The sequence below is a fragment of the Centruroides vittatus genome, unplaced genomic scaffold (genome assembly GCF_030686945.1).
Source record: "Centruroides vittatus isolate TY-2023 unplaced genomic scaffold, ASM3068694v2 contig_880, whole genome shotgun sequence".
Lineage (NCBI taxonomy): Eukaryota > Metazoa > Arthropoda > Arachnida > Scorpiones > Buthidae > Centruroides > Centruroides vittatus.
The window spans coordinates 272,709-285,089 of record NW_027122572.1 but is presented as its reverse complement, the minus strand read 5'-3'; the positions used below and the strand labels follow the sequence as shown (position 1 = coordinate 285,089).

Sequence of the window (12,381 nt, the reverse complement as noted above, 5' to 3'; positions counted from 1 at the left end):
GTCAAAGTTTCAGTCGTCTGCACATTTTCATGACCTTGACAAAATTTTTCACGCCATATGGTCCAAACAATTCAACTCTGTCAAACAAAAATAATGGACAGGTAAGGAAATCAATGATTTTAAACTTTTGTCGTCAATAATATCAAAATATCCTTTAAGTCAGAGTCGAATTATTACAGAAAATAGTTTTGAAATTGTACGAGTATAAATAATATAAACACTTTTATATTATTTTCTACCGCTATAATTTAATTCTTAAATTATGAACTTCAATTTTAGTAATCTTGGTAAAAGAAATAACTTTTGTTAAATTGAATCTGTCCACGCATATTTTATTTTGTAATTTTTCTTTTTATCCATCACTATTATATTTTTAAAAAAATCAACTTTTAATGCTGTAACTAATAATCAACTTTAACAAAAAACCATACAACTATTTTCATAAAATATTTTTATGAATATTTAATTTTAAATTATTCATGTTTAACAAGTATTCATGAATACGAATTTGAAATAAGCACAAAAATTGAGTAGGATGGTATATTAATATCAAAAGCAACCAACCATAGAAATAGTACATTTTGAAGGAAATTAGTACATTTTTTGAACGAACTTCAGTACGTTTTGAATTTCATTGTGGCAACTTGATCCCAGGGCCCGGAGGAGAAGCCACTCCAGGAGAAAAACCCGAAAAACAAAACTCCTACCTGGGCAAGGAAAGGTCAGCAAGAAAGATCGAAGACTAAAGGATAAAAGACTGTAGCACAGCCGTCAGAAACGCTGGAAGAACTATTGGAAAATCTCTGAAAATCAAGGAACGAGGAGAAGCAAACTAATATGGCGGTCGAATTTCGCGCCTTTTCCTAGCACTATACTCTAGCGACATTGCTCATGTCTTTACTGACTTCTGCCACCTCTCGGGAGGAAAAAAATAATACTTTAAATATAAATAAACATATCGATTCAAAATAAATTAATACAGATTAATTAAAATTTCATAATTAGTGATAATAATAAAATGTTTATTAGCATGAATTATTAATTTTGATTTTGTAACTAGTACGAGTACATATGACTCATGGGAAATTTTCGTGTAGACGTGTGTTGTTTTCGTTTCCTTATTTATTGTTACGAAAATGTTTCTGGTGTGATAATTGTCATAAACTGAAATCGTTACAGACAACGTTTGATTTCTATCCGTTTGAATTGGTGAGTTTGATTCACAGATGTGTTAATGTCACTTTTGCTAAAATGATATTTATTTATAACAACTTCAGTAACTAACATACAAATTGCATACAAGTTATATTTATTAATACACAGTATATGTTGATAGATGGATGAAAATCTTAAAAAAAACTTTTAAAAATATTCTAATGTATGCTACATTATGCACTTCCATTCAAATGTAAATAGTGGATCTATTGATTAAAATCAACCTTTTTTCATAATATTGATTCATATGTTTATATATTCTATTTAGTGGTAATCAAATATTTTCTGTAATATGTTATTCGAAAAGCCAAACTTTTTAAAAGAGAAATGCAGCTTACATAATATTGTGGTAAGTTTTAAAATTATGGATAAATCTTCTAAGTTGTTTACTTCCTGAAATGCAATTTTATTAGTGTTTTCTGAAGGAAATGGTATACATATTTCAACTATTCTTCAAAAGAAAGTTACTTGTCAATCATAGTGTGTAGTTGTGGAAGAGGTGGGAACATGGGAATGAGATTGAAGACCAGGAGAACAGATGGTAAAAGGTGAAAGAGAAGAATTGTCATTCTCTGCTTGCATCCTTCTAGAATTTATCTTAACTCAAAAATCATAGTCTAAAGGCTTGATTGACTGAAAAATATTGCCAGTTGCTTCTAGACTTGTGATTGCAGGAATAAGGTACAGTAGAGTCCCGAAAACTCGGCACTCGATAACCCAGCAGTCCGAATAACTCGGCCACACTTCCACTCTTCCACCATGTGTCTGGCGCATTATGTCAGATGCAGAAATTATTGCTGCTGTCACAGTTAATGAAAAAATGCCGGAAAATGATGAAGATGTTGACGTTGAGGACTCCACCGTACAAGCTCCTAAAATATCACATAGTGAGTATCTAAAGGCTGTCAAAACCACCCTTCAGTAGTTTGAACAACAAGGTGCGTCGGTAATGGACTTGCTGTTCCTTCGTTGTCTTCGTGATGAAGCAGCAAAACGCAGGGTGCAGTGTGGAAGACAACAGGACATTATTGATTTCTTTACAAAAAAGTAGCCAGTTAGCCAGTTTTTGCAAAGTTGGCTGGTTAATTTTCATTTTTATGCCTCATAAAGTATTTTTCTGAGGTCTCTCTTATCAGATAAATTACTGTACACCAGCGTTTCTCAAAGTGGGCAATAACATCCCCTTGTGGGCGGTAAGTAAATCTAAGGGGTGCTGGAGGCAGGGTACTGAACGGTGACAAAATGCAAAGTTGGAGTCACTGACAGTTATTCCCTTTCCTCTGTTAAACGGATAAGAGGAAACATTGCATTTAATGGTTTTCGGATGTTGAGAACAATGTACGGTAAGGGCACAAAGTGTGAGATTCATAGAAAAGTTTTCCTAAGAATATTTCTAATCCTTTCTCCCATAAGAGAAAATGGGTTAGGGGACATTGGGTATAACTTTATGGAACAAGGGGGCGGTGGATCGAAAAAGTTTGGGAATCACTGTTGGACACTGTGTATTCATTAATTTTCATTTTCATGTAGTAAAGGCTCTATGCTTTCATAAAGTATGTACTTTTCCTTTGTTTAAGGGTATTTAGGCAGTTTATTCTCTGTTGTATTCTCAAGCAAACAATACATACAAGTACAGTACAGTATTTTCTGAGGAAACACTCATACTTATTCTTTTTTAACCCATTCCTGATAACCCGGCATTTTCACAAACTTGGCCATTCTTCGGTCCACATTAGGCCGAGTTTTCGGGACTCTACTGTATTAAGCTAGGTAGACTGTTAATGTCAAACAGATTGACTGTAAGTAATAGACTTATTCCATCCTGAGTTAACTTAAAAATTACATTACATATTTATACTATAACTGGACAGTATACACAGTATGAACTTTAGGAACTTTTTCTCTCTGTGGAGTAATATGATCAGCAAGGCAACCCACAACCTGCTTTTAAAAATAAAAATTCTGCTGTATTATGTTTTATGACAGAAATGTTCTGTTTTATTCTGCCTAATTTATTTATTTTTTAAAAAATTACACTTGCATTCAGCACACAAAGTTTCTTTGCATTTTTATTGTTTTACCTGATTCTCAACACTATTTTTACTGCATATCTTTGTCTGAATCTAATAAATAAGCTGAGTTGAACATGAGGTGAATATGACTGTCCAAATTTTCCTGGTAAATGATGATGCCTTTGGCATGAGAAGATGGTTAAGGATAGAAAAAAGTTCTCTCCACATGTGCACTGCTAGCAGGAACTTATAGAGCTTTTAATGCCAACTGACTCAAATTCTGCATTTCCTTGGTAGAGCACTTCCAGAAATTTATTATATCATTGCACATTGCTGTTTTCATTGTTGATTGAAGCATTGTAGTATGTGATTGCTTTTTTCGATACCTCTTTCTTGGAGAATATGCATAATTGAGAAGGTATATGTCTATTGCTTGGTTATGATTTGGATCTAGGACTTCAAGCTCTTTCCAGAACTGCCATGCTGGATGTTTGCCATCTAGATAAAGTTGGAGCTTTGAACTCAAACTGAGTGGTACCAACAGTTCCCAAATGCTTCCAAGAATATGTCAAATATGTAAACTTGTATTTAACAGTAATTATGTAGAAACCAACTTTAAATTACTGGGAATTAGAATTAATATGAAAATTTGCACCTTTAAATGGAAATGGAAATCGTTTTATAAAGATAAACAATAACAACGTACAAGGGATGCGGCCACGTAATTTTGTATATATAATTTTATTCATTTATTCTGTAATATATGTATATTAGGCATCGTGCGCGATATATTTATAGTTGCGCATGTGCATTTATTATTTTTCATATTTAGTTGCATGTATTCCATTTTATCGTTCTTTTATTAATTTGAGTTGTAACTGAAGAAGACCGTTAAAAACGATCAAAAACATTTTTAATTTATTAAAACATTTGTTGCTGGATGATTAAAGGTGCAAATTTTCATATTAACAGTAATTACAAAAAATACTGCAATTTTTTTCTGAAAGTAAATGATTAAATCTTTATAAGGTATGAAGATGAAGTTTTTAATATTTAAAAATGATACCAATAGAGGATACACAAAAGTAATGTAAACTTATAGAAAAAAATAATTATAAATTTGAAAGTATAAATAAGAACTGAAATATGGTAAACAAGATTTGTATATTGTATTTTCCTGTGGATATATAAAAATGGGAAGGTCCCTATTTTTGGCTTATTTAGATGCAGGTTGCCATTATGTCACTACATCCTTCAAAAAAACTGACAAGTTGCTATGGTTGGCAATAAGGCGTGGAAAGACAAGATGTGAGAGTTCAACTGAGCTGCAGGAAAAAACAAAGCAACTTTAACACAGTTCCTTAATATTTCTTTATTCAAAATTTATGCTTTATTCTGCTTTATTACTTAATTACTTTTATTTCTGATAATTAGCACTGAGTTCAGCGTTAACGTAGATTCTTCTTTTTATTGCAAGCACTTTCGACGAAAAATTACGATCGTCGTCTTCAGGCGAATGTGGAAAGAATTTCTTTCCACATTCGCCTGAAGACGACGATCGTAATTTTTCGTCGAAAGTGCTTGCAATAAAAAAGAAGAATCTACGTTAACGCTGAACTCAGTGCTAATTATCAGAAAGTATATGCAACTTTGGCGTGAGTTAACTTTTATTATTTTTTAATTACTTTTGCATAATAACTAGAAATGGTATGGTATGCACTCATTTCATGGTTTCAGTAAGCAATCCGTGCTCTGATTTGGATATTGCTTTATCTGCTTCATCTGCTTTTGGGTTGCCATAATGAGTAGAGTCCAATCATTACAGAAAATCAGGGAAAAGATGAGTCAGAAAAGATTGCAATATAGGAATGTTATTAAGTATGATGAATAAAGCTTTTGACTGTGGCCTTATTTAGAAAAATGTATTTGCTAAACATTACTGTCATAAAGGATGGATTGAAACTTGCATTTAAATTATAAATTTGTATTTAATTTGTATGTATTGTATTTATATATTTATAAGTATACAAGAATTTGTATTTTAAATCATATAAAAACGTAAGTAGAGATTTAATTTATATGCCTTTGTGTTCTTATCTTAATAATTTAAACTTAAATTGTCAATATAAAAGACAATTGTACGAACACATTTATATAGTTAAACAAAAAGATAGAATAAATAACAAAACAGGAAGAGAAATAGACCAATCATGGAACAGCATCATCTATAGATGGAGAGAGAGGAATTATAAAAAGAAAAATCAACTGGGGTTAGAACAATAGTGAGGTTGAGGCCGAAGTTTTAAATGCGAAAATGTGTATGTCGGACGTTTAGCGCCGCTTTCCTGTAAGCTTAGAAGTTTGACAATGGTGTTTGGAAAGTCAGTGGAATCATGCCATTGTCAAACTTCTAGGCTTACAGGAAAGCGGCGCTGAACATCCAACGTACACATTTTAGCATTTAAAACTTTGGCCTCAACCTCACTAATGTTCAAGGGAAAGTGAAAGCTTGATGATGTAAGAATATGTTTAAACCAACCTACATTAATATAATTTAATTATATTGTTTTTAAAAGCAGGAATATGTTTGCATTGATATTTGTGAATTTTGCATTAAATATTGTCGGTTTTGAGGAGGTATTTAAAAACCCAGAAATTGTAAGTTTTAAATTTATTGTTGGGAATTTTTTATGTATTTTAAATGATTTTTGTAACAATTTTAAATTGAAATTTTTTTAGAAAATATCAATGGTAAACCTGCTGATGAGGGACCAACAGGTTCAAAACACGAAAGATATCATGCATGTGTTCAGGTGATAAATAAAGACTGTTGTTCTGACTTTGTTTACTTAATTTACAGAACCAGTAGTCCAGTATAATAAATCCTAATATTAGATATGTCCTAGTTTGACAATTTAAGTTTAAATTACATAATGTAGAGAGTTTATTTTCCTTCTAGATAATGTTTTTATACTCAGAACTGTGATTTGTTTTATTCATAGGTCTTGGTGCATTTAACTTATCAGTCCTGGCAATTTTTGTCAAATGTATTTATTATTTTTAATTGTACTGTTGCCAGAGGGATGATTTTAACATTTTACATGTTGAGGTGGATGAGTAGTTTCCAATAAAAAATCAACTCTGCTGTGGAACTGTTAATTTCCTCATGTGCATGCAAAGGGACAAAGTTAGAAGACACTTTTATGTACTGTCTACTTCAGAATTTTTCTTAAATTTTGTAACTTTGTATTTATCATCATTCACGATGAGACTTGAACACTTTGCTTTGATAAAAATGAAATATACAATAATTTGTATTTTAAATCCTATAAAAACATAATGTAAAATTTGTTTTGATATGATTAATGTAAATAGTATTTTAAAATCTAGAAGGAAAATAAGGAAATTTCCTTATCTCTGATTATCTAGAAGGAAATTTCCTTATTTTCCTTCTAGATAATGTTTTTATACTCAGAATTGTGATTTGTTATATTTGTGAAATCTATGTACTGCTTCTTGTGCATTTCATCTTGTTTCCCCATAAAGTATAATCATTTCACACTAGTGACGGAGTATAAGGCATTGTTGCAGTGCTCTACCAGTTAGCAGACTGCATGATGATAGCTGTTTTATAAGGACATTGGCATCATGTGCTGCTATATGATTTGTGAAGATGACATTTTTAATTTGCATCTTGTTCATATGTTTAGAAAATTTATGTATTACTGCAGAATTACTATGCAGATTATACATTTTTCTTGTTTGAAATATTAATTTATTTTACTGTAAACATTGCAGTGGAACTAATGCACCATATGCATATATTTGTGCAATGCTGGAAAACATTTTTTTAAATCTGGATAAATGTTAAAGTGAATGTTGCATATGATATCAAAGTGAACAAAAATAGTATGAAAATTCTTTAATTAAAATTTTGTAATTTATTCTTGCATTCTCCAAACTGGTATTCTTGCAGAATGAAAGTAAAATATGCTTTATTACTTCATGTTATATATGATGATAGAGGAAGTAATGTAAAGTCATATTGTTAACCTCTCTAGAAGTGATTGTATTAATTTGCATTGTTATAATTCGTAATGATGTTTTGTGAACATCCTAAATCATGTGTTGGCAATGAACTTTCATTACTATAATAGTTTTCTATATATATATACATCTTTGTGCAAAAATCTATACTTGTATTTTTATTTTTTGTTACTGGTGAAATGTTGTTACAGAAATTGCTGTACACAGGGTTTGATATGAGGAAGCACTCCACCCTGTATGAAAATAATTGAGTTATGGTATGGCACTGTTGCAATTAAAGTATAACAAAAAAGTTGAGCATTTCTCAGCATCTCTGGACAATCAGAGCCTATTGGCTGCAACTGTGAATCTACATCAGACTATAATTTAGGCAAGGCATAGAATCTGCTGGAAAACACTTTTAATTATGAAAGTCAAACATTTTCAGCTCTTCTTGCAGGATGATTATTTAGCCATCATCTAGATTACAGGACATCATATTCAGTTATGGTGTGAATTAAATAGTTATCATTTTAATTTAAAAAAAAAAAAAACCATTCATACTTACTCCAGCACACAAATTTTAGTGTAAAGAGTTTTGAATGTTTGGTAACTTATTCAATATGTTGAAAAGCTCTCTTACCAGATGAAGTCCCATAAATATGACAAAAAATGTTGGTGTTTACTTCAGTGTTGTGGAGTCAAAGTTGCCAGAGTCGGATGTTTTTGCATCAATAAACAACATATGCTAATATCTTAGCGTAATGTTCGCTCCTGATGCTAGAGAATAGAGGAAATTAAATATATATTTATAGCTGATATCAAAATTCTGTAATCAGAATTTAATAATATTTTTGATTTCCTACATTTGTAAATATATTAATTATTTTAATATAAATATGCAAATTTACAAATTCTATGATTTAAAAACCTAAATAATGTACAGTAATACCTTGGTTTTCGGTGACTTCGGTTATCGTCTGTTCCAGTTTTCGTTGATTTTTTTTCACAAAAAATATGTCTCAGTTTTTGTCGATTGCCTCTGAGTTCATCGGCGTGCCCAAGTGATATCACTGCTAATTTTGTGAAAACAAAGGGCGACCCATGCATTTTCTGGTTCAGTGTGATGTTATTTCTTGTTGTGTGAGCTTTACCCCATGATGGCCCACCATTGGCCAAAGTTTCTGTTCCCTGAACACTGTGAGTTCGGTCGTGGGTTTGCGCTTTGCCAAGATGGGCTGGCCATGTGGAGTTTTCCAGGTTTTCTCCACGTCTGTAATGCCTGAGTAGAGGCCAGTCACCCTTAAGCAGACTTCCCGGAAGGCATTATTCCCCGTGATACGACCATCATAAACTCATACAACTACTATTACATGACAATTACGTCACACTTTACCACAGGGTGATATAGGCTAGAAGCTCATGTCCAACTAGCTTCTACAAGACAAGACATTACCCTGCGCATCTAGCCAAACAATTCCATTACTTTCCTTTAGATTAGTCTTTTATATTAATTTCTTATTGTATTTAACACTATATTAATTCTCTATAAAATGTGTTTTTGGTATGTATTTTGGAGTGTCTAGAACGAATTAATTGGATTTACATTGATTCATATGGAAATAATTGCCTTGGTTTTTGTCGGTTTCGGATTTCGCTGATTGTTTTTGGACGGATTATCGACGAAAACTGAGGTATCACTGTATTTTCTTATTTATCAGCATATTTTGTAAAAAGTAAAATAATATAGCAATCATTGTGTAATTATTAAATTTTAAAAATAACTTAAAAATGAAACTTTTTTTTATTGTTTAGTTATATTTTTTGATTGATAAGTATTTCTTTATTAACTTCTTAATTGATGAATTAAATTACTTAAATACTTTATTAATTAAATTTTGTAAGAATAATAAGCTATAACAATGTGTGTTTCTAAAAATGTATATAATTTATACATATAGTTAATTATGGTAATTAATATTTCATTGAAGTTCAATAAAAATTGAATTTTTGTAACTTGAATGAAATTTTTCAATATTGCTTTTATCTTTAGTGATGATAGAATAAATAATCTTTCAAATAAATCATTCAAATTGTAAAATTTCATGTGTCAGCTAAAATTTTGTAATTTTTCAAATGTTTATGTTGAAATGATATGATCACTTTCAATTTTTATGCTAATATGAAATATGTAAACTCATTAAACTGTTTTTAAAATTTCATTATTACTAATGTAATACTTAAATTAAATTAATAAATACAGGTTAAAAATAATTTATTAAATTATGAATGATTATATATAATTTTTATAAATTTAAAAATATGATTTTAAATATGTTTAAAAACTAAAATATTTTCAATTGTATAAAGTAACTTATTTAATTAACCATTGGATTTTATAGCAAGTGATAGAAAACTCCCCAACTCTCTAGAGTAATGTTTCTACTTTTCAAGTTACTGGGTGTTGACTTTGTTAGTTAAATAATTTTAGAATCATATGAATGATAATCACACAAGATTTCCATCAAATGTGTTTATCATTGTCTATAACACAATACTTTGTGTCTCAACAGATGCAAAATCACCTTCTGGACAATAATAAACTTTTGGTACCAAACTCTTTAGGTTAAAGAATTTTTATAATCTCTACAGACAATTTTTTTAAGGTTAAAATTTACCAAAATGGGCAAGTGAATCATTCATCTGATTCTAAAATTATTTAAGATATTTTGAATGATTTTAATTAATTATTTTTTATTTAAATGATCCCTTTACCGCCTACTATTAATAACACTAACTAAAATAAAATAAACAAGTTCTAGTATATTGTTCATGGAAATCTTTAAACATTTTCTGCAATTCAATATCACATTCTAAGAATTTACAATGAATTAACAAACAGAAAAGCATTTTGTTCAAACATTACATTAAAATATGGAATATATGGTTCTATTTTAAAATTAAAATTTTATATAATTATCCATTTTACATTCTCCTTACAATACACAAAGAAATTTTAATAGTTTAACCAGTTTAAAATATTTTTTTATTACTTAGGATTAAAGTTATCCAAGTAATTTGTCTCATTTTCTTAATTTTTTGTATTTATAATTGGATTCTAATGGATTCTATATTTAAATATACTTATTGGTCTCTTATCAAAATTCCTTTTCTTTCATATAAAACCTTATAATGTTACTTGCTTCGTATCAATATTGCAATGATACTAAGCAATGATATGATTGATGTTTATATTTCTGTTTTAAGTTTTGATTTCAATGTAAAGCATGTTAATTTTGCTTTACATTGAAACCAAAACTTAAAACAGAAATATGAACATCAATTGTCAAAACAGAAAGTTTTGATATTAGCTGATACAGTCAAATCCCTCTAGCATTATTTAGTAGAACAAGAAAATTTTATTGTAGAGGAGATTTATTGTTACAGTGAGTGTTTTTAAAAGTATTTTCTTCCTTAACTTTGTCTGACTGTACAATGGGGTTATTTCAACAAAATTAGACAATGTTAGAACAGAAAAACATGATAGTATTATTAGATGTATTATTATAGTATTATTAACAAACAATTTAGGTACTAAAATGCTTAAAAAAAACTAAATTTGTCAATCTGTTCTTGTCTGCACTTATGCCTACTGATTGTAGATAACATTAGTGCTAGAATTGCTATATTAAGAGAGTACCACATTTTGATTAAAAAAACAATAAATTAAAATAAATATAAATTTAATTTACTGCATTATCATCAGTGTAAAGAAAGGAAAATACTATGCATTTTATGAGTATAGTAAAAAATGTATCTCTAAACAGAGATTTATTATAATAGAAGGTATTGTTTAATCGGGAAAATTTTTGTGATAATCTAATACAAATTGCATAGAGAACTATATTTCTTATCATTATGGAGGGATTTATCATTATATTAATAATCACTGGACTATATTTTAATTCTAATTTAAAACTTCTAATAATTTAAATCTTGAAGACATAACAAAGGTAGTGAAGATTTATCTTTATTATTTTTGTAATATCTTTATAAACAGTAATAAAAGGTATTATTCACAAAAAATGAATCATCTGGAAATAACATTTTTGTAATTTTTAAATTAAGTAATAGTGACTATTAATCAGATAAACATGATGATATTTAGAACTTTCTTACAAAAATTAATTTATGCAATATCTGGTAACCTTTGGATAAATCTTACATTATATATATCTTTTACGAATTGATTTATATTACTATCCTAGCTGATTTATACAGTAATAAAGTAAGCTTATATTATGATGTATAAACATAAAGAGTGTCCAATTATGTATCAAATTTAGTGGAATAAATTCAATGTTATAAATAAAAATATTAATGACTTGCTTTTTTGTGAATGAAAATAATCGTTTTTATTAGTATTGATGATTTTGAAACACTATATTTTAATAAAATAATTAAAATCAAGTAAATATTTTGATTTTAGATTTTAGGTTGGATACTGAATCAAAAATGACATCACAACATGGAAAATCATTAAATTCTTTCAATCATGAAATGAACAATGGCAAGGATGATACAGATGAATCTTCAGATTTTATCGTTTTGGGTTTTCCTACTTCAGTTACTCCTGATGATCTTTCACCAGAACAGTTCAACGATTTGCAGATTTCATCTGCATCTTTACAGGCAGATTCACCTAGTGATGAAGTACAAAATTGGATTGCTGAAATTCTTAAAGAAAATAAAGAATTAAAAGGTAAATAAGGAATTATTTTAGTTATATAAATAATTCAAATTTGATTTATACTTCACCAATTGGCATATATATATATACAGTGCCAGCTGTAAACTATAATAATAGTTTGTTTTACTGATATAACAACAATGATCCTTAATTAAGAACTGACATCCTTGATATTCAAACCTAAAATCTGGTAAATAAAAAACATCATCATTAATTCTGTTGCCTTTTCAGTGGAGTTAAGGATGTTCTTGTATGCCAGAAATATTGAAAGCTAACAATTTTATAGCAAATTTTAGGTATATCTAATAATAATATTTTTCAGATTTGTACTTTTAACATTGTTTTTCTTATAATTCAATTTTAAAACTAAATTTTTGA

At 29.1% G+C, this 12,381-nt stretch overlaps 1 protein-coding gene across 2 annotated transcripts in view; it reads left to right on the top strand.

Annotated features, from left to right (window-relative positions):
* The first annotated feature begins 1,070 nt into the window (after positions 1–1,070).
* LOC136983352 (optineurin-like) overlaps positions 1,071–12,381 on the top strand; it is a 31,423-nt gene continuing 20,112 nt past the window's right edge. Inside the window, exons 1-2 of one of the 2 annotated variants that reach the window (XM_067280057.1) lie at positions 1,071–1,209; positions 11,750–12,015. In XM_067280057.1, the coding sequence (XP_067136158.1) occupies positions 11,769–12,015 (247 nt within the window). In that variant the 5' untranslated portion in view covers positions 1,071–1,209; positions 11,750–11,768. Of the gene's footprint in view, positions 1,210–11,742; positions 12,016–12,381 lie in introns of both variants that reach the window. The other variant, XM_067280058.1, reaches the window with a different exon arrangement.